The sequence below is a fragment of the Cottoperca gobio genome, chromosome 10 (assembly GCF_900634415.1).
Source record: "Cottoperca gobio chromosome 10, fCotGob3.1, whole genome shotgun sequence".
Classification (NCBI taxonomy): domain Eukaryota; kingdom Metazoa; phylum Chordata; class Actinopteri; order Perciformes; family Bovichtidae; genus Cottoperca; species Cottoperca gobio.
Genome location: NC_041364.1, coordinates 15,262,435 through 15,286,367, shown reverse-complemented (window position 1 = coordinate 15,286,367; position 23,933 = coordinate 15,262,435). Strand labels below are relative to the sequence as shown.

Sequence of the window (23,933 nt, the reverse complement as noted above, 5' to 3'; positions counted from 1 at the left end):
TCCATAATCAAAGTGTAAAATCAACAATTTGCTGTTTTACGAATGTGCGGGCTACTTCTTGGCTGGGACCAGTATCTTCCTGGAGCCTCGGCTGGTTGCCTGGTAACTGTTCAGCGCAATAAACAAACAAAATATAACGTTAATATTACTGAGCTTTAGAGATGCTGGTTGGTGGGCAGAATGATAGTAGCCGTTCCCCCCTTTTCAGTCTTTATGCTAAGCTAAGTTAGCCGGCTGTATCTTCAGATCTACACGAGACTGGTATCAAGTGTCTCGTCCAACTCTTCGCTAGAAGTGAAAAGTGCATTTCTCAAAAATGTTGAACTATTTTTTCAACAAGTGAGAAGCAAATTAGAGAATTCTTTAAGTTTTATGCAGCAGAAATGTTTTTTTGTGTCTTGCTTATTAGTAATCTTGTGACCCCTCTAGTTATTTAATAACCACTTAGAGGGGTCCCAACCCAATACAACCACAGACTCTAAATAGATAGTTTCCTTGGTAAAATAAATGTATATCTATCACACGATATCATCATATCACTCAACCCTAATCAGAAAAACAGCATGGAGATCTTGTTATTTAGACAAAAGCCAACATTTATTAATCTGCCTGCAGTGTACTCACAGTCAACATAGTCCAGAATATCATGAAACAGGCTTCATATTGTGTGTATAGTACAAGACTTACAATTCATTTCATTTATAGATACAATATTAAACCAAGGTTCCAAACAAAATGTGCATATTACTGCTAAAACAGCCCTCAGAAAATGAGGACATATGTGTACTGTCAATTTTTAAATATTAACATTTACATGTAACCTTCAGGAAGAAGTTTCTGTATTGTGATCATACAATCCAAAAATCTGCCTCAGCAGTTAAAACTCTTTGAATAACTTGTCATTACACGAGGCCCATCAACCAAGGCTAAATGATATGACAGGGAAATGTTCCCAGAGGAGACTTTCAAGTTGTTGCCTCTTAATGTGGCGAAATCCATTCACGATTTATCAGTTGCTTCTTGTCATTCTCAGTGTGTTATATTTACATGAATGTGAGAAACTGCTAATTCACTGGGGAGCTATTTTGCACATTCACGAGTCCAAACATCCATATAATGTTGTTAGTCGAATCAAGAGGTCTTGATTACGTGCCAGATATTATAGAACATGCATAAAAAAAACATTGTGGGTAATTATGACTGAATGCCATTGAAATACCTGTTAAATGAAACACTTACGGCTAAACAATTCCTTGGAATTCAGTATTTCTTCACCCAGAATAACCTGTAATATGTGCGCATACTTAATATAAAAAAAAGCAACCTAACAATTAAATCAATAAAAATTTTGTGTCAACATCAAGGCATATGCAAGTCCTTACGTGTACTCTCATCTGTTTCCAGTGCAATGGAAGATGTCAATAAACCTGATGTCAAAAATGAGGAGGAGGGGGGCAACCATGTTGACTAACAGATGTCTTACGCACACGTATGTGATATACAAGGTCTCTTATGCTTGGCTTCAGCTGAGACAACTGGCATAGAAGCTCTATCTCTGGACACCAGCCAGTGCTAAACACACTTGCTCCCTGTTCTGCTCCTCCTCCTCCTCCTTCACTTTGGCGAGCAGAGGCCTTTATTCATACGAGGAGGAGGAGGGATCGTCACATAGGTGGGGGCTTGGCTTGAGTGGGTATTGGGGACGTACCCCTACTCTGCACAAACCAGGCAGTGATTCCAGTGTAGGCCATCTGTGAGGGATGTAGAGACATGGAGGGGGGCAAGCTTCTCTCAACAGGAGCAGTTCCCACAGCCCTTTACACTGTTGAGGATCTCCTCCTGCAATTTTTTCCTCTCCTCCTCCTTCTGGGACAGGCGTTCAGCCGGCGGCAGGGACAAGCTCTTGTTCCTGTTGAGGATTTTGCTGTGTTGGGTGTTCCACAGGTCTGCGTACAAGCTGTTGGGGAGGCTGAGAAGGGTTTGGTGGTTGCCTCGCTCTGCCACTTTACCCTGGCAGAAAAAAAACGAGCAGGGAACAAGGAAAAAAAACATATGAAACCTAAACCTACCAATGCAAATTGTGCAGCACACATGAAGTTACTACATTGAAGAGTCCACGAACACAGAGTCCTATAGTTAGCATCTTGTCATGACCACACAACACTGACCACACTCTCAGCAGAGAGTCTGCTCCCCCTAGATTCCCTGCCGCCTCCCCAACAACTGTTGCAATTCCTCTCGCAAAAACACAAACTCATAGACACACGTGCATCTGCACGCAACAAACACACATCCCTCCCACACAGTCAAATACAAATGAATGCACCCCCATCCCCCACCTCCCATGAGCATGCAGAGGTGTTGGCATCATTTTTAGTGCACCCAAGATGAGCATGTGACTGCTTCTGCTCGTTATTTTAATGAGCACCCCAGGCAGTCCTCTGCTGGTGACACCAGCAAACGGCATGGCGACATCACACGCAAACATGCCTCCTCGCCACGACCCTCTGATCCCTGCCATCTGACTCTGGAAACATGGAACAGCACATGCTCACTCACCGCAGTTCAAAGAAACCTCTTCTCATTTTATCATTTCTGAGTCTCGCCCCGGTGGAAAATGTCACTTCATCTGCGTTACATTTCATATTAACTCTTACTTTCCAGATAACTGACTCTCCTCTGTGTCTTTGCACCTTACAGTGGCTCGAGCCCAGTCTGTCACGTACTGCAGCTTTCTTCTCTTGGCTTGGATATTTCTCTGATGCACAATACAGTGACACTGCTCCAAAAAGATTTTGACTAAAACACAGCTGACCAAAAAACTAAAGCTAAACCATTTGAATGGCGATTCTCCATTAAAAGAACATGTTGAATGTTTAGTCCTGGATGAGGCCTCATCAGTGTCTGGGGAAGCTGGCCCATACATTATTAGTCACCAAGACAAACAAGACACGCCATCTGACCAGAACAGCCAGTCGAGTCTGACTGCTTTAATGAGCCCTTATGGAGAAAATAATACATTCACTTCTACCAACAGTGTCCTGTTGTTGTTGAAGTTAATGAGAAAAGCTAAACAAAGCATGTTTTCATCACGTACATTGTAGAAAGGTAACTCAAAATAAATGCTTGCTAAATCTTGTTGCTGGCAGATCCAGTGCGCTGAAGGTCACGCAGAGTGCAGGTCATCATCCTTCCCTTCAATGCAAAATAGTCTAATTGGACTGGCAATTAACACGGTGCATGTTTCTACTCAGAAACTGAACCGTCAAATTATTGGCTTTTTATAAACCTGACATTACAACTGCAAATGTTAATGAGGGAAGGTATGAGATCAAGTAAAAAAAATAAGTGGATGAGTTCTTACCTCATTGAGCACTATAATCTCGTCTGCGTCTACGATTGTGGAAAGCCTGTGGGCGATAAACACTGATGTCCTGTCCTTCACCATCTCCTTCATCGAATTCAGGATGTTCTGGAAGCACACAAAGACAAATAACTTAAATCACATTGTAACGTACAAGAGTGTCCTCTGATCCAAAATAAAGTAGTTCCCCAGGTTTGAAATAAGGTAGCTTTCAAAATAAGGAAAAGGTGCATGAATGACAGGATATATATGAAATGTACTCCTAACGTTTGATTTGAAAGAGAAGCTAAATCAACAGAATGCTCAGCAACATCCACCTTCATATGCTTTTCTTGTCATTGTTTACATATGATAATTTAAAAACACCATGGTGAGAAGCAGCTGAAAATCTCAATTAATCTACTGCCCTGATCTTTTTCTTGAAGTTCAGAGAGGGCATGCTGAACTTTCTCATTAAATGTAACATTTACAAAGACTGTGGGGTTTAAAATGAGCTGAGATTAAGTAGGAAAAAAAACAGTGGCAGGTGGCAGGGGAGAACATGGGGGTGGTGTGTGTGTGTGTGTGTGTGTGTGTGTGTGTGTGTGTGTGTGGAGGGGGGGAGGGGGGTGTATGTCACAGCAGGAGATGACAGAAGTGACTGAAAGGGCGTTTGTTCTGCTCAATGTGTATGCAGGCACAGTGAGGTGCCAACCTGTACGTGCAGCAGCCGACGGGCATTTATGGGTATGTTCAGTATGCATGCCTGTGTCTGTCAGTGTGCATGTGATGATGCAGTCAGGCCCACCTCTTCTGTGATAGAGTCGAGGGAGGACGTTGCTTCGTCATACAGGAGGACGGGCGGATTCTTTAGTATTGCACGGGCGATGGCGACACGTTGCTTCTCCCCTCCTGAAACAGAACAGATGTCATGAATAAATGCAGACCAGGCTAAAGCCAAACTGTTTGAAATGTGTTAGGATACAGCAGCTCTCTCTGGCCCCTGTCATCAGATAATTACCTCAAATTACCTGGTAAAAACAGACTTTCAATTAACTGTGAAGCAAAATCAGCAGGATGCAAAGATTTCTGCCACTGTCTCTGACTTGGCCTTTATTACATATAATAATACATTTTATTTGTAAGCACCTTTCACAGCTAAAAGCAATCTCAAGGCGCTACAATGAACCTGTGGCCTCTTGAATGCATGTAACGTTCAGCAGATATAAATTGCTGGTAATGGAGAACAGCCATGAAGGAAGTTGGGAGCCTCACAGCCCAGACTGCCCCCCCTCCCTGAGACAAACTCATTGGCAGCTGTCACGTACAGCAGCAGTTAAAATTAATGAGAAGTTAGTCATGTCTTTATTTTGTCCATTCTCTCACTCACTCAGTCACTCCACATAAAGAAATCTGTGCTGCCAGTAATTGCATCTTGAATGTTGAGTGAAAGTGCTCACACACTGTGTGTGTGTGTGTGTGTGTGTGTGCTGTGCTAATGAGTTACAGAGTGATGCGAGGAGCCAAATACTACACGTCGTGTGCTATCAGTGCAGATCAAATAAGGCAATGTGCCATTAAACAAGTTCACACACACTACACAGAAGAGGACAACTAAATAACCATGGTGCAGCTAATCAATCTCGTAAATAAGGTCAAACCTCTTTGGCAATAGTTTAATATAAACTAGAGATGTGCAAATTTAAGAAATCCTTACACTATTTTGCAGTTTCTCATTCATACAATATGGCAACTGCATTACTGTATATTCTTGGCAGCAGATAAAAGACGATAAGAATGGTGTGTGCAAGATTTATCTCCTTATTGAGGCAAAGTACAGCCATGTTGAGCTGTACAAAACTAACACAATAAAATATCAAAACAGACTCAATATTTAAAGATAAAAATGAGAGAATATTTTTAGATGGGACTATTTCTGCTTTCAGAAAATATTTGATGGGTAATCACATAATATGCAAAGCAGTAACAGTTAGGTAAGGTCAGGTTTTAGTACTGTAGTGTAAAGCGCCCACTGAAAACCTAAATATTCAAGACATATCCTGAAGAAAACTGTTCCCATAATCATACCTCATATCACAAAATCAATATTATATATTAGAGCTGAAATTATTAGTTGATTCATCTGCAACAATTTAGATTTACTTCAAAGCTAAACGATTAATTTAAAAAAGAATAGACGGGAATAGATAGGATTAATCACTAGTTGGAGCCTGCTGCTAGAACAATATACTGAAACTATTTCTCCATCCAGGTAAATACACAAAACACACAGCTCTTTTGCTTGCTGCTGCAGAGGAGACCATACTCAAACAGAAGTTATAAATGGTGCAGCAAACCTGACAGCTTGAGGCCCCGCTCTCCAACTTGGGTGTCGTAGCCATGGGGCATCCTGAGGATGGCATCATGGATGCCTGCTAGACGCGCCACTTGGTACACCTCCTCTGGTGTGGCGTTGACGTTCCCGTATTGCAGGTTGTAGAAGATGGTGTTGTGGAACAGAACGGCATCCTGACAACAACACAGTTAGAGAACAAAATATGAGGCTTCAGAGAATATTTTTATTGCAGCAGAGACAGAAACAGAGGACTGAAGAAAAGACAAGGGTAGGAGGGAGAAAGAGAACGAACGCAAACGACAAAAATACTGTTCATAGTACCATCTGTTCAGATCAGCCTCTGAGCTCACTGCAGTGAAAACCAAACTGAATTCAGCTGATTTCTAATGCTGGTGTTAACTACTAATGTTATTTTGTTCTATGCTGCCCCCTTGTTGTATATAATTATCAATAATAACTCACATATATTACATTTACTATTGAAAAATCACATCTACACACACGTACATTTTACTTGTGGGAAAGAAGCTCCAAATACTGAAAAACAATCTACGTGTGTGTTTTGGTTCATTGTATTGTGTTGGTGTCTCTCAGACCTGAGGTACGACCCCCAAAGACTTCCTCAGGCTGTCAAGGCTGATGTCTCGGATATTCTGCCCCCCTATGTAGACGTTCCCCCGCTGGGGCTCAAAGAAGCGGAACAACAGCCGAACAATGGTGCTCTTCCTGCAAACAGACGTGGAACCAATCGTCAGCATCATTCTGTCTGTGAGCTGCACCCCCACAGTGTACTGATGATATCTGATGATAAGACTGACTGCACAAATCATGTTAGTACGGTGCTGACCTGAGCAAAATGAAGTTTCCTTTAGGGGCAATGAAGAACATCTAATCTAATCATCCTATACCTGGCTAAAGGTTTGACAGTCAGTGTACTTGCATGAAAGGTGACCTACCCTGACCCGCTGCCACCAACTATAGCCACCTTCTTCCCAGCAGGCACTTCGAAGGACACTCCGTTTAAGACTTTCTGGCCCTCCAGGTATTCAAAATAGACGTCCTCGAAGCGAATTGTGGCCTCCTGTGGTGTGATGCTTAATGGCGGTGCGAAATCCCTCTCCTAGAGAAAAGCATCAAAAGGGTTGAGACAGACGAAACGGAGCGAGGAGACGGAAACAGAATAGCCATTGGCAGACGAGGCCCGGCATGATGCAACGTTACTCCAACACCTTGTAAAGAAGTATAATGCTGGAGCACAGCATGGACTGCACATGTGTGACATTCACAGCAAATTCCAGAGGTCGTTTCAACTGAATCTTCAGGGGCCCTTCATGGGGACTGAAGGATCAATAGGCGTGAAAACTTTGGGTACATACTGAGCTGAGCCAACGTGCTGAGCTGCAGCCAAGGTCAGCAGTTAGTAAAGCTCTGTCCTCGCCCTGAGAGTAAAGCCTGTTCTGCTGTGCTTCTATACTATCTAATAACAACATAATCACCCACATTCCACCTCAGACAATTATTACAAATAACTCATAGTCCATTAGTATAAACAAATGATAATTTCACACACCCCCAACATGGAGAAAAGCCAAAAGCATTTATTTTTTATTTTGTGGAACAGTTTCAAGTAAGGGGGTGTTTTAAATTATTTTACATCTACATAATAGGCCAATGTGTTCCACAAAAAAAAAAAAAGCATTCAGACGGTAATGGCCTGCTGGGCAGTGCCATTCCACAGGGAATCACAATGGAGAGGAGTATTACTGATGAGTGAGAAAGAACTGGACAGATTCATTTCTCCTACTATAATTACAGGCTGGAGACAGGAAAGGCATTCAAATTGTTAGGCAGCAGGCGCACATTTCCACTTAAATGTGCTTTTCTGACGCAGGATGGGCTGTTGTGTAAAAGATAAATACAAGGAAATGTCTGAAATGTCTCACAAAAACAATTGAGAGCTATGATAACATGAAGAAACAGAGGACAGACATGTCTAAAATCGGAACAGTTTTAGCAATGTTTTTAAGTTAAAGAACAGGATCTTGTTTTGAATACGACTTTGTATTTTGAAGGTGAACTAGGGTTAAGGTTAAATAGAAAATTCTAACATTAATAACACAGTGTAGTGTCGCAACCCCATATAAAAGGGCATTACTAGTTTCAGAAACAGAAATGATCAGCACTTATTTTGATAATCATTTGTCATTCAGGAACAAAAGGCCAAAAATGTGTTGATGTCAGCGCCTCAAATGTAAGAATTTGATGTTTTTCTTTGTCATGTGTGATAGTACATCGGAGGTTTTTGGGTTTTCGACCAAATTAAACAAGCAATTTCAATTTGGTTAATGGAAAACTTGGAAGGGGATGTTGAATAGCACAGCACAGAGTCCATGCACAAAAAGGTGCCTTTAGTTTACAAAAATATGAATGGAACGGAGGCAAATCTGAACCACAGGAGGTTCAAGAAAAACAGCTGAAAATTGAACATTTCGAACGGTTTCTCTCCGTCCAAAACAAGTTAATGCTCTGAATAAATCACCAAAAAATAAACAATCACAGTTCTGCTGCAATTTCCATAACATCCCGACCAGCGAGTAATGTCGTGCTCTACAAGTGGCAGTAGATGAGGAAGCACCTGAGTCACATCAAGCATGTAATTACTATGTTTGACTACAACCTTATGTAAATCGTTTTTTACAGCACAGGTGGCTCATGGGGCCAAGAATAACCCGGTCTTGTGTTAAAATCTTTTTACCACTTTATTTTTTAACACCGTTATGTGCTGCTGTTTTAGAAAAAAGGAAAAAAATGTTTTTCACATTTTAGATTGAACTCTGTATGAACTTTCCATCGTCTGCAACTCTACAGTTCACTCTTGTGACAGGAAGAAGAAATGAAAGAAAACATGTTTATGCAATTTACTGCTACAATGCTCAGAAGTGCATGTCAGGCCGACAAGTTACCTTGATCTTGGTGTCGATGCTGAGCAGGGTGAAGAGAGTGTTCATATCTATTAGGGCCTGTCTGGTCTCTCTGTACACTGTGCCCAGGAAGTTGAGGGGGAGGGAGAGTTGAAAGAGCAGGCCGTTCACCATCACCAGGTCTCCAACGGTCATCGTACCTACACGACAGCAACAGAGCAACTTACAGACATGCATGTAATCTGGCTCGATTGTATCATGTATGTATCTTTAGATTCAAGGTAAAAAACAAAACCATTTCTTCTCTCAAGTTGTGAAAGCAGACAAAGCATGCTACAGTCTCAATCTATCTCCACCCGCTGTGATTTCATTTTCTGCATCAAGGCTGTTTTATTTCCTATTCATGCCACTTTTTCATGCATGCTGTGCTTTGTTCTCATTTAGTTTCTATTATCCAGTTCACTCAGGTTTTTACATGACATTTCTTTCTGTCCATTTGCCTTTACGGTGTTTTCTTGCGCTGTGTTTTGTATTTTACATCTTTACACCTGGATGCTATCCATATTTCTTCATGGTTTTTAGATCTTGATTATTTTACAAAAATTGGAAAATCCTTTCAGCTCACATACACAACACACACACACACACACACACACACACACACACACACACACACACACACACACACACACACACACACACACACACACACACACACACACACACACACACACACACACACACACACACACACACACACACACACACACACTGACCTGATGCAATGCCCTTGCTGGCGAGCACCATGATGCCAGTGAGGCCGAGACTGAAGATGACACTCTGGCCAAAGTTGAGCATGGCGAGTGTGGACGTGGTTTTTAAAGAGGATGTCTCATAGACCTTCAGGTATGCGTCATACTTTTCAGCTTCATACTTCTCATTGTTGAAGTACTGCAGCCGAGATGAGACGCATGTAGAGAGGGAGGGGAGAAGGGAGCACAGGGCACGGAGACAGCAAAAAGGATTCACAAAAGAAAAGGAAGTGTGAGATGGGAGAGAAAGAGGGAGAAACACAAAATATGGTTGAGGTTAAAGTTTAAGGAAGCATGGAGAGCAGTGTTAGGCACATAGACACTTTAGCGCAGCCTGCCTCAAGGCTGCATTTGTTCTCTGTGACCGCTCTGGGCGTAGTCTGGGTCTCTGTAGGCCTCTAAAGCACTTTTTCATGTCTCTGTATCTTCATCCCCTCCTCCCCACTGATCTAGAAGGATGTGGAGGGCGGTGGAACAAAATCCAGTGCCCGCTCAGCAAAGCAGCTTTGGCAGAGGATTGTGATTATAGCAAAATAATATTAAAATATTAAGCAATTATAATTGTCCGGAAAGCCTTAACATCACAAGTGAAACAAGAATCGCTGCAGAGTATTCATCACTGGCACGGTCGTCAGCCTCTGTATTTACATCTGTTGCAGCTTACACAGACAACAACAGAGCACAGATAGCTCTTAAGTGTTACACCACACAAGCAGCACTAATTTTGATTAAGACATACAGCCATCATTTAGAGAAAAAAAAGCCTGATGAATCAGCCACAAGCACATCTCTTAAATTCAGCACATAAAACTACGCAATGATCATCACAACGACCCTCCTCAACTCTGCTGCCAATTACCTAATATTGCTGTTTGTTTAGTTTGCACTACTGTTCCTCTGCTCTGGTTAAGTGGGCGATGTGATTCTCTAGCTAACGGCAGTGGTGCTGTGCTGATACCGACTTGCCACTGATTTGCATAGAGAGAGAAGAAGAAAGTAGCACATGGAGGACAAACCGAAGCAGTGCAAGGCACCGCGTTCAGGTTCTCATCCAGCCCTTTGTGAAAGTGGAACGGATTTCTGAGTGGGCGGAGATCTAATTACATATGCACACTCACAGCTCAGAGTGATGCTAAATCCGGCTGCATTGGCACAGATGACATAAAATAACACAGAATAAAACGTTAAGAAAAACAGGACGCAAAATAATTCTGCAAAATAAAACAACATGGGCACAAAAATATATTTAGAACAGTCTAACAAAGCAGCCCGAACCAGATGGTGATTCATGCGTGTATGTGTCCTGTGTACAATAAGGTTACCTAGAAAGAGGCTTAAAACAGCGAAAGATGAAGATTCAGGATAAACATGCCACTGAGAAAAGTATCGAGCAATATTTACATCCGCACCACATCACATCAGTCAGATGTCTGTGAGAGCACACTCACCCATAAACTGACCTGGCTCTCAGCAGACATTTCTATTCAAAACAAAGCCTCCTGTAGCAGACACTTCCAGTCACAACTATAACCGAGACACTATTTGGGTCATTGACTAAACCGGGAAAACAAGAAGTCATTTTTCAACCCAATGTGCCAAATATTCTTAACATAATTGTGATGATTTGCTGCTTTTATTCATGATAGTAAACTGAATATCTTAAGGTTTTTGGACTGTTGGTCGGACAAAACAAGCTATTTGAAGGAGTCAGCTTGTGCTTTAAGTAGTTGTGATCATAATGAACAGAGAAAATAATTGGTAGATAATATATATAGATAATTAAATACTCATTAGTTGTAGCCAATGTGCCAATTGACCAATTGTAGTCAATATGTACAAAATGACTATTATGATAATCATCACTGCATTATCTCAATGTTAATAAGTTTTCATTTAGTTAGTTAATAGGTGCCAATATTAAGTCAAGTATCACATGAGAATGCAGTTATATATAGAGACAAATATTGAATTATTATTGTTGAATCGTGGGCTGGCCCTCACTGGTTTTGATCAAGACTTTAATTGGTAGGGCGACTATGTGACTATATGGGTCACACCTCGTGAAATTCAGCAGAAGGTGCGTTTGCAATCATTTTACTAGCTATGAAGTTCATCTTTGATCAGACAAGCAACCGTTAAGTAGCAAGACAATATGGAAGTAGAATATTTATAGTCAATGTTGTTGTCTAATGACCATGACAAGGATCATATTACAGCATAAGAACATTTGAAATCTCATAACAGGTTTCACATTCGCACTTCCAACCTTAATCTGTAACTTACACTGCCCGATAATTACTAGAGATAACCTTTAAGTAAACCTACAGTAGAGAATGTCAGGGATTTTCCACCTTTTCAGTCCTTTCGGCCATAAATTCCTCTCCTCTCATTCAGAAAGGTAAACTTGTACTTTTTATGATCAGGAGTTAGTGTGTAAAAGTGGTGAGAGTTCGAGAAAGAGAGATGGAGAGAGCTTTTCTTTGATTGAAAGAACAATTCTGACATTGGCAATCATGCCTGTGAAACACTATAATTACAAACGAGTAAATATTTGTTCACATCAATGTGCCTGGCTTAAGTGAATAGAAGAAAGAGACAAGAAAGAAGGAAATAAAAGGGAAGCGATGATGAAGGGAGAGTGGTGGGAGGATGAGGATGAGCTGAAAGAAAGTGTATGGTAGGCTAGGTGTGTATGTGTGCGCGCGTGTGTGTAAATGTGCGGTTGAGTGGGGGGTTGGATCTCACCTTAACAGTCTCATAGTTAAGGAGGGAGTCAATAGCTGCGTTGCCGGCATCATTGTCTGCTTTGTTCATTTCTATCCGGAAACGAGTCCTGAGTGAAAAGACACATGCACAATGACGTAAACGCCTTCTTAAGCACATATTTCAGCCTACGAGAGCCACATAAATATTTACTGAATCTTTTTCAAGCGATAACAAACATTAGCAATAAAACAACCAATTGAACTGCACACAGGACTAGTACATACCTCCACTGAGTGATGAGAATGGTGAAGAGGGTGTATGCTGATAAGGTACCCAAGGACACTGCTGCAAACTGTCCACCACACTTGTAATACTGCAGAAGAGAAAAAGCACACACACAAAACAAAGCATCCTTTACACGCTGTGACTAAATGGCTTTATGAAAACAAAGTCAAGCGACCACATCAGACCACCGGACTCCGGCGTCACAAGGCATTTTGAGAACGTACTGTTTTTGACCATTCCACTATGAAATTGAGTGTTACAAATGGAGGGGAAACTACAAGAACTAATCGTGCTAATGCTTTAGCTATTTGGGCAATGGAGTCTGCCCTCATTACAGGCAAGCTGACATTATAGTCCAGAGCGGAATAATAGCACGAAGCTATAGACGAGCCGCTCTTTCAGTGGTGGCCAAGGAGGGGGGCATCTGTTTAGGGCATACTCCACAGGAGGACATTAAGCTGCTACAAAGCTTTGGGATTCATCATTGACACTAATGGGCTCTGTGTTACCACCAAAAGTTCATGGGGATTCATATTCCATTTAGAATGTAAATGAGACAATATCCCCGAAATTAATTTCCGGACAATCTGCTGTGAAGAGTGTCAAGGTGATGGAAGGTCCTGTGCTAACATTAAGGGATGAAACAGTAACAGCAATAAGAAATAAAAGCTAGAGCAGTGTAAGCAGTGTTTCTGGTAGCATCCTACAACTAGAATGGCACTCAGAGAGTCAAGACCTCCGCCAAGGCCAATGGTGCATTCAAGTGCTCCTCGGATGGTTTCATTTCCCAAGTTGGAAAGTTATTTTGACTCCGGTGTGTTCATGAGCTTTTAGTCGTAATGTGGAAACAACGTGGAGGTTAAAAAGGAGCCGTTTTGTATCTTTTAGCTCAAAACGTTTAAACAACACGTTGATATCGGTTTCCGAGTTGTGATTCCAACACCACATGAATGCAGCACAAGCGCCCCATCTTGTAATGTTAACGAAAGTGAAGCATCATTTGTGTATCCTTGTGCAACAGTTTTTCCGTAATGCTGCTGACAGATTGTCTGACAGACAGATAAACAGACAAACTCCTTAACCGAGGTAATAATGTCGAAGCTTTTGATTACCATCATTAGTATCTGTGTGTGTGTGGATGTCACAATGAGACTCACCAAAATGGCACTGACGAGGCCCATCTCGAAGACTGTGGGTCCTAAATTGAAGACGATGGCACTGAGGATAAATGAGATGCCCCGTGTGCCGCGGTCGATGGCTTTCGACAGCGCTCCTGTCTGGCGGCTAAGATGGAAATCTAGATCCAGATTGTGCAGGTGGAGGAAGACATTCTTGGCGATGCGTCGGATGGAGTTCTGGGCCACCTTGCCGAACACAGTGTTCCTCAGCTCGTTGAAGAAGGCTGCACAAGCCCGTGACGCGCCATCTGGGATAGTGGAGGAGACGGAGAGTTTAGCACACCTGCTGTGAAAAGCACTGAGGACTGTTATGTAGCTCTAAAGTGATAACAAGGCAGCAAAACAGGAATATGGCCGCTGCTTTTCCTGTCTTGTAAGATGTAATACAGTATGGAGACAGTTGAGACTAGAGAGGGTAAAGGCTTGTCAAATGCGCTAAAGTGAAAGCTTGTATGAGGTGGCGGGGCAGGTCTGCAAAGCACTGCAGGGCTACAGCAGCAGCTTCCCCAAGCCTCTTTAATTACAGAGCAGGATGCTGTCTCACTACCATGGCAGGCCAGCACACTGCAGACTGAGGGAAAGGGGGGGGGGTATGCGAGTGTACACAAGTGTGTTCAGTGTGTGTGGCAGGGAGCGGGCTACATGTGAGTAGAATACTAGAAGAGGGGGAGGAGGTTTTAATAAGAGTGTCACAGAAAGACGTGACTATGAGTTGAGTCGATAAACAGGCCTAATTTCACCACTGTCTAGACTTTTGATGATCGGTATGATGAGTGGAGGAAAGCAACATAGCAGTTCTTTAAGGGTTTATTTGATGTTTGACTATTTTAGGAGTCTTTTAAGGAAGATACCAAAGCAGTTCTATAGAGTTTTAGTCCAATGAAATCACCATCTAATTCCAAGGAAGTCAATAATTTGATCCCTTACACTTCCCATAAACTGTTATACAAGCAGATGGATAGCATGACTGTCCCAAATTAATAGTCTGTGTTTGAATGGCACGTGGCCTTTCTGTGACGATTTCTCGACTTGTGTGAATTTAGACATGTCTGCCGAGACCAAAGTCAGTGTAATAATTGCTCTGTCTGCAGGTCTTCGGCGAGGCTGTAATGTGGCGTTAAATAGGAATGCTCATCTAATGAACGTTTCCACATCTGACAAGGTAGGATGAGCACTGTGCAACCTTTTCAGCCGAATTACACCCGTCACCGCAAGCTCCAAGTACCGGGACTAGAGTGTTGCAAAGAGGGAACAAAAAAATATAATTTCTTTCTTTAATAGCATCCCCTTGATTCCTATTCGTCATCTTAATTCAACCTGTCTGGAGTCCTGTTCATGTGCTTCAATTATTCGACAGGCAGCGTTAGTGTGCAACACCTAAGTGGGCTCATTAAAATAAGTGGCTACAGGGCGAAGTGTACATAGCATCCAAGCTGATCTCACTCAAGGCCAGTGTGACTTGCAGTGGGTGTCAGGTTCACAATATTCACTTATTTATTTTTGCTCTTCATCAGCAGATCTGAGAAAATTATACTGTAAGACACATTCATGCTACATTTCACCTCTGACCTCTCGTGTATTCACAGGGGCCGTTTTGACAAAGAGAGAAAAAAGAAGCGCTCTCAAGGGATGAAGTAAAAGAAACATCCTTGGCCTTTGCAATACACTAAAGAATATCCCATCACTTTCCAAAAAGGACATTAGCAGTTTCTTCCCCACTGCTTTAGAAATGTACCCAGCTCTGTTTGCCTTGGGAGCGCGCAGGTATCATACTGCAAAGTCGTCAGCGCTCACGAGAGGGTCACGTGGATCGACAGAAGTGAACTCGGGCGCAGAACGGAGCACATAATGTTAATAATGTGAGGAAGAGGCGGGGGTTGCAGGGAGGCATTGATATGAATGTGTTGGGAAAGGTCAGCCTGCAGATAATAGGCAGTCCCACAGACCCCTCTGATGAGCGTGGCACCTGCCAGTGCAATACAAGTCTGAGACTCACAGCCAATCAGCATGGCCGTTGCCATGGTAGCCACAGTGCTTGGCGCGTCATTCAGGTTCAGCATGTGTCCCGACATCTGGTTAAGCTCGTCCACTGCATACTTAAACATGAAGGGCACAGTCACATTGGTCATCTGGGAAGGCAGAGAAGGAGGAAGGAAACATTCAGAGAGGAGAAAATTGTTTCAAAAAACCTATAAGCTCAATATACCGGTAGTCCTATGACACTTTTCTAGACCTCTGTGTGTGTGTGTGTGTGTGTGTGTGTGTGTGTGTGTGTGTGTGTGTGTGTGTGTGTGTGTGTGTGTACACTAGAACTGCATCAATGTGTCATCTAATTGATTAGTTGATCAACAGTAAAATAATAGCCAAGTATTTTGATAATCGATTAATCTTTAGAGTCATTTCTCATGCAGAAATAACAGAAGACGCAGTTTCAGCCTCTGAAAATATGGAAATAAATCCTATCAAACTGAATGTCTTTTGGTTTTGGACTGACACAACAAGACATTTAAAGACATTACTTGGGGCTTTGAGAAACCGAAATTGACATTTTTCACAATTTTCTGACATTTTATAGATCAAACTATTAACCGGTTCATCTAGAAAATAAATCGGCAGATTATTGAATATTAAAAATAATCTTTAATGTGCACGCCACGTGGTTAAAAAGATGAATTTCCACTATTGTTAGGCAGTAAATCCATCCAGGATATATGTGAATGACTGTATGTATGGTATAGTATAATGTGTGGATGAGTCTTCTTATTGACTGGTTGTGCTGGTGCTTCCTGCTAATGGAATTGAAATGGTTATTATGGCTAATTAAAAGCACAGGGACAGCTGTGTGACTCAGGCAAAGGAGGTCCGCTGCGCATTAGGACAGCGAGAGAACACAGCAGCACACGGCAGAGTATTTTCATTTGAAACCCATTTCATTTGAATCTTTTAACCTCTAACACAGGGAGGGGTTTTTTTTCTTTCTTTTTTACCCATGTCAAATTCTGCATGATATAATTTTGTTAAAATAAAAGTAATAGCAATTATATAAAGAATAAAACCGTATCCACCATGCTAATGTAAAAGGACACCGAACACGCAATGCACCATTTCAGCAATAGCTACACCCCCAAGGTTCTTGCTTTAGACACTTGGTAATGGGTATTATACTCAGACAATAGAAGTCCTCTGACCCCCTCAAGGAAAAACAATATCTTTGCTACCAAGACAACAGAACATGGCACAGAAATAGCCTGGGCCTATTATCATGGGGCCAAAACATGTCCTCAATTTTACCACTAATACCTGATAAGGCCGGATGTGCTCTTTTAATCCATTAACGCCCAACTGGAGATTAAATCAACACCAGGTCAATCTGTACCTGGCGATATGTCATATCATATTAGAGAAACTGTGTCAAGTAGTGGAGAAAGGCTTCAGGCTATCAAGAATTAGCCTAAGCTTATAGTGTGACACACCGGCACACTGGCAGAGAGGGTTTCATTTGAGGCCAGCAAAAACAAGAGCATCTATATAATAGAATTTGAAATGAAAATGTCACTGATATTGCAGAGAGCAGAGGTGTGCTGCACTGTAACCACATAATTATTCAGTTGATTTAAAAATTGTCTCCACATTGCTGGGGGTTTCAGTTCAAACAGACAAACGGCAGAAATAGAGGCTAACTCCAGCCAAGCAGGGAAATAGGAGAAGATTGGATTGCATGCGTGTGTGTTCCCCCTTAGCACACACACACTTATTAGACATGCTGAGCGGCGGCAGTACATGCTTATTTAGGTAGCTGTGAATTTGTGATTGTTTTCCAGGGTGTAAATTAGAGACCATCAACAAAGAGGAAATACATCATGCACTGATTGATGCTTGTAATTAACTAAGTTATTTTAAAACTACACTATTTTTAGTTTTACATGGGTTCTTTATACAATGTAACAACCTATGGTGAGCAGCCGCTCATGTTTCTTGAGTAAACTGGTGGTTTTAAGGAAATATGTTATTTGATTTAGTAAGGAGGCATTTCTGATTACAAATTAGACAAATGCCGTGTTTTGTAATAAATTATATTACACTGTACTGTGACAGTCTAACACTTGGGCAGCAACATCATTGTATGCAATTTTGAAAAATCATCAACCTTCTCACGAACAACAAGCTGACGTTAGAAATTTGTGAAGCCATGATTAAGGGTGATGGTTGATCCTGATAGTCAACCGCTCATAAAGCGAGTACAACAGTTCATAAAACCCTCATGTGCAAAGCAATCACAACAAACTAATGAAATGTTCAACGCTGATGGTTTCTTTTAAGACAGAAACACTGGCGATTCTTTTCTAATGCTCCAGAAGCAGTGCAATATTTAGGCCTTTTATGAGCAGTGATCACAAAACCCAACGTACCTGAATAAATTATCAATTGACATTTATTGATATGAGATGCGTTTCCTATAGTCATTTGGGAAGGTGGGTGTTTCAAAGGTCATGCTTAAAAATAGGACAAAAGGTGCAGAAAATACAGGTAAACTTTTATTAAAATGCTGGAAGAACAGATTATCAAATTTTTGAATGTACTATCCGCTATATTTTATGTCAGATATTTTAGAAATTAAATATTCAAAATGATTTTAGTATAATAATAATAATGTTAAAAATAGTGGGTGATTAACCTTTTTTTTTTTTTTTTACAAATGTCATAGTTTGCTTTTCCCCCCAAAGACAGTGTGAACTCTGACACTTAATAATTGTCGTTCAATTGACATCAGCAGCCACTTTGAATAGTCACTTCTCTCTTGTATTTTACTGTTCCACTGTGAAACGGCAGGGCTGCTCCCCTCTAAGAGCCCATCTCTGGATCTCTATACCTTTTACCTGAGTGACATATTACTAATCACCATTTCCAATCATTTATGATTAATCACTTTTCAGGTTTGAGCAATATTTGTTCCTTTGTCTTTGAGGACATTATCAATATGTATGGAGCGTTGTGATCATCTTTACGGTCTTCATTTCTTTAATTCACTTTATATCCGTGTTCTGATCATGTTGTGAGAAACTGTATTCGCTGCTTTTCTCTGGTTTTAGCTGTTAAATATTCTTTATCAAACACTAATAAATAATATGATGTTTTTTCATGATTTAAAGTTAACATGCATACCACTTAACACAGTACAGTTCTGAAAAACAATAACTAATATAATAGAAATTATATTAATAATGCTAATAATAGTAACGGATATAACAGGCCCTGTCACACATATCCGTATGACAGAAACGTATGCTGCCGCATATGAAATATCGGCAATACGTTGATATAAATTACCGGTAAGGGTAAATTGTGATCGTTTGAAGGACGCAGACGACCCGCCGAACACGGCAGGCACACGGCCCTGTCACACAGTTCTGTATGACAGAAACATGCCGGCGTATATGAAAAGTAGCCCAAGATTTGTCAGAGTCCAAATACGTCCAACTTTTCCACAGCGGTGTTGTAGCTGACGTACACATAACGTATACATAACAAATTAGTATACGTATGTGAAACATTGATAGCGTATCACTTACTTATTTAAAACGTATCAGAGTGTCTGGCCAACAGAGCTGGAAAAGTGCCATCTGGTTCACGTCATGCTGCTGGAGAACGGCTAACATGCTGAACGCTAGCTGTACTGTAGAAACACGTTTAATAAGTTACTCCGTCGTCAGGCATAATCTTAACAGGGTAGGAATAGGTTATCCACTCGTTATCAATACATTGGCTGTAGGATTCACCGTCAGCCGACGTAGCCTATATCTAACGTACCTCTAATGTAGTCACGTAGGTATTTATGTACTATATTTACGTAGTCACGTAGGTATTCACGTAGGTATTTAAGTAGGCAAGTATTTACGTACTATATTTACGTAGGTAAGTATTCACGTACGTATTCCGTATTCACGTATGTCTAACGTCACGTAACGTCTGCATATCTTATGAACACACGTCGGGTACGTCCAGTAATTTTGAACATGCTCAAAACATCAGCGTTCAACAACGCACCCCAGCGTAACACCGCCTGCTCTTAACGAATACTACTTATATCTTACCTTATATCAACGTAAACCAGCGTGTTGCCGATATTTTGTATACGCTATATTTTTGTATACGTTATGGATTTGTTGGGTATTTGTCTGATACGTTTTGTATAAGTAAGTGATACTCAATCAATACGTTAGACATGCGTATCTGTATACGTTCACTTTTCCGATCCGATGACAAGTTGGACGTATTTGGACTCAAATTTCCGTATGTACCGGCATACGTTTCTGTCATACGGATATGTGTGACAGGGCCATTAGAAAAAGAAGAAAAGATAAATAGTGAAACAAACATTGTATATTAAAATGCATACCAAAGGCAGCATAAGTAACCAGATATTAAATACAGCATTATTTATCCTTAGAGATATAAATCTAATATCTTACCCAATTAAAGATATAATTTTCCCATCTTTCAGTCTTTCTATAGAAAGGCTGTTCATACATGGCCCCTTTTCTATGACCCACTTTCTAAATCACCTCAACAATGTCCCACCATTATGGCAGTTTGGATCAGTCTCTCACAGCTAATGGATCACACCGCACATATAACCTGGGAGAGATTACAAACATCCCTTGCTATTGATCTCCTTTACGATTGTGTACCAAAAGTCTTGAATCTTAGGGCATGGCCAGAGAGCATGGAGAAATGTCGCCTCTCATTTCTTACTTTTCCATGTTTTCAAAGCCTAATCGATGTAAGACAGAAGGTGTCCAATAGAAGTGATTAAGGATTTTAAACTTATTGAGTCTCACCTTTAGGTGTATGATGTATTTTAATAAAAGAAGGGAGGAGCAAATTCAAGCCTGTGTATCTTTTTAAATGATATTGCTTCAGTCTTTCAGCTTGACCAAGCTATATCTGAGAAAAAACGGGTCCTAATGTAATCAGGGAGAGCATCAGCAACTGTTAGAAAGTTTCACTTTAGGGTGGAAGAAATCAACAAAGAAGAAAGCAAGAGTAACACTCAGTGTCCCTAAACATGAAGGGATGACTTAAAGCCTCTTCCTCAATGTAAAGTATCTGGACTTTGCATAGAAATATCTTCAGCTGTGAGGTATGCCTAAACAACACTGCTCATCGTCGATCAAACAGATTAAATTAGCTTTAAATTATAAGTAAATGGGAATCAATCCCTCTTTAATACCCATGACATTGTCTGTGAATTTACCTTGGCTCCAGCGAGCAGGCCGAGAGAGATGGCAACACGGGCCCGCAGGTCTGGTCTATTCTTTGGCCACACATAAGACAGCATTGCAGAGAGGATCTGCGCAGAATTCACCTCCTTCAGCTGTGGAGAAGAAAACAAAAAGTTACATCACAATACCCTGAGAGCCCGCCATGTAACATACCGGTCAAATGAGTAACACAGTATTTAATAAGAGTAATAGTAGTATTTTCTAACATACCTTATGTTTGCCAATATTGGCAACTACCTTGCATTTTGATTTCAGTGTGACAATCATAACCTCAAAATGGCTGTCTGGGCAGACACATGGAACATCAAATGTCAATGGGAGTCTCTTGGGAGATCTGAGAAAGGCAACAACAGCAGTGTCTCCAGGTGGACCTGGGGGTCCAGTCTGACACTACAAGTCCCAGGAGACACCTGGCCTGTCATTCCAGCTGAGTTTTGAGAGCTCACTGGTGCCAACATGGCTGTTTACACACGCTCCACCACACACCTGCCACTGGGACTCTTCGCAGGCCAAAGAATATGCAGTAATTCCTCTAATCCACTCAATATGGTGGCACCATGTTACCGTGCTGCTGTATGGCAAAGCCTCCAAGCAAATTACAGAGAACATGTGCCCAACACCTGCCTTTAATCAAATACAATGGAGCAGTAGGTGACATTGCAAAGAGAGGCTTAACATTAACAGTTGAAAGCACTACTAAAGTCCCTGTATGTGGAGACCAGTTAATGTATAATATAAGCCTCTTAGCCTAACTTTATTACAGTTTTTAGTAATTAATATAAATATATAAATATATAATATATATATATATATATATATATATATATATATATATATATATGTATGAAAGATATTTGTCAGTATTTTTGAAATTCATAGACCCAACAATCAGTTAATCTAATGAAGAAAGTTATTTGATTTATCAATACTGAAAATATAGCTTATAGCTTAATAGCTTTTTGTTTAGTGTGCATACTCAACATTGGTCCTTAAAAATAGAAGCACAAAAGGTTTCAATGCTCAAAGGCAAAAGCAATAAGTTCCAGACTCACCACATTCTTTGGATCTGCATTTAGCTTTCCTCCTGCATTTCCGTGCCAACACGTTCTTTTGTCTGTAATCTGCAAATGCTGTGGAAAAATCATGCATTATTATTCTACTTTTGATTTTGACAACAGACATGATTCACAAATATTTCTCAAACACATACTTACTTTTACTGCCTCCAAAATCTGACGACTGTTTTCGCTCCTGTTTGTGCTCCATGTTGCAGTTCGTAGGTGTGGAGGCGAACTCAGCTGAAACATATGAGAAACATGAGTCTTATTTGACTATCGTTTCTAATTTCTGATGATTCATTGTTATGGATGTTTAAATATTCAGAAATACTCTGAATCACCTTAAGGAAGAACGGAACAAATGAAAAACAAATAAGTAAATAATAATAAATAAAATTGAATAACAAACAAACAAGCACTAAACATTTTTCTTCCCTGTGTGTTTACACCAAAATGCCACCAAGATCAGGGTTTAAAGACTTAACAAGAGTTGGGGACATTCTGAACAGATCAGATCAGAGTTGAAGATGATTAAGCGGCCGGACTGGTTTTGGAGAAGCTTCCATACTTTTTTGATTTGCTGTTTTTCACCATGAAAATGTGTCACTAAAACAGTTCATTTTAACAAACATCAAACCAATTGAAGCAATACAAGTTAAGAACATTTCTGAGCTTGTGACATGATGTCCAAAAATAGTTGCATTTATATCACCTTTTGTAAGCCAGTGAAACTCAATTTAAACAGAGTCCCTGTGTAAGAGGGATGAAACCTCCAACACACTCACAGAGGCTGAGAGTTTGATAATGAAAGATATATAGTGGGTGGTTTATGATAAGCATGCTGAGCTTACACTCACCCTGTGTTGGACCTATATTTATACAAAGACATATCTTTATTGGTGTATGATAGAGCCAATGATATGTCCTTGAGGGACACTATATCATTGCAACCCATCCTCTTATCTGTGATGACCGAGCACATTGTGTAAACAAACCTTATCTGAGAAAAATATTTGTTATGAGACAGCACATTTACATAATGTAATTACTTATATCAATGTCATGAAAATTATTTCATAAATTGTTGTAAATGTGTGATTTGGTTGTATACTGAAATGCTGAAACTGGCTAAAAGTATAACTTTTTAGTTAGGGTACCTTCTCTTGTCTAGGTAAATACACTCAGTGGTCATTACGCTTAGCCACAACTAATGCAGTGACTTCATTGTTATAAATGGAGAAAGTGAAAATGACAATACATATTAGAAACACCTCGTGTTATAACTATTCGATGGGATTCAAAGTTGTCAAACAATCAATAACAGACTGTAAACACGTGATGACACAGTTACAAACGTATCTAACATATACTGACTCTTACAACACGTGACAGAGACCACCGACCGGCTACACACCATTAGCTTGGTAAAAAGTGACAGATTCAAGCACACAGAGGCCTTGTGCTATACCGTTCACTTATTACCATTGGGTCAAATCTAAGGGACAAAGTGCAGACCCTACTGTAACGTTAACCATTCACCATGGTGCTCAATAACGCGAATGTTAACACCATAGACTTTAGGTTAACACAGATAACAAGTAAGTTAGCCAGTTAGCTAGCTGTCGTTAAACGCCAAGTTAGCCGTTGACTAATATTATATGTATATGACATCATTCACTCTTGCAAACAAAACTAACCAAATAATTGACTTTAAGTTCCCTGAAAGTTAGTTAGAAACACTTTCGATCTCTGCCCTTGCGTGGTGACTGTCACACCAAAACAGTGTGCCCTCTCGAGCCAACCGACTCCCTCACTCACCAGATATGTGCCTTGACGTTTATTGTCCGTCCCACTTTCACTGCGACTTTTATTCCAAATGTGATATGAGCTTGTCTGTCGAAGGAGAAGCGCTATTTTTTGTTTTTGGAAGTGAAAGCCGCATTTCAGTGTTACCAACATCGGCGCCATGTTGCTTCCGAAGGAGGAAGGCG

General features: G+C 40.7%; 1 protein-coding gene across 1 annotated transcript; it reads right to left on the bottom strand.

Moving 5' to 3' along the window:
• Window positions 1-570: 570 nt before the first annotated feature.
• abcb7 (ATP-binding cassette, sub-family B (MDR/TAP), member 7) lies at window positions 571-23,910 on the bottom strand. The gene is made up of 16 exons (XM_029442129.1): window positions 23,761-23,910; window positions 22,099-22,182; window positions 21,937-22,014; window positions 20,857-20,976; window positions 15,598-15,730; window positions 13,581-13,849; window positions 12,423-12,511; window positions 12,178-12,265; window positions 9,397-9,571; window positions 8,663-8,820; window positions 6,656-6,819; window positions 6,296-6,425; window positions 5,701-5,872; window positions 4,152-4,255; window positions 3,365-3,472; window positions 571-2,010 (listed from the first exon to the last, which is right to left on the bottom strand). The coding sequence occupies exons 1-16, from the start codon at window positions 23,908-23,910 to the stop codon at window positions 1,792-1,794; spliced, it is 2,241 nt and encodes a 746-aa protein (XP_029297989.1). The 3' UTR covers window positions 571-1,791.
• Between the last annotated feature and the right edge of the window lie 23 nt (window positions 23,911-23,933).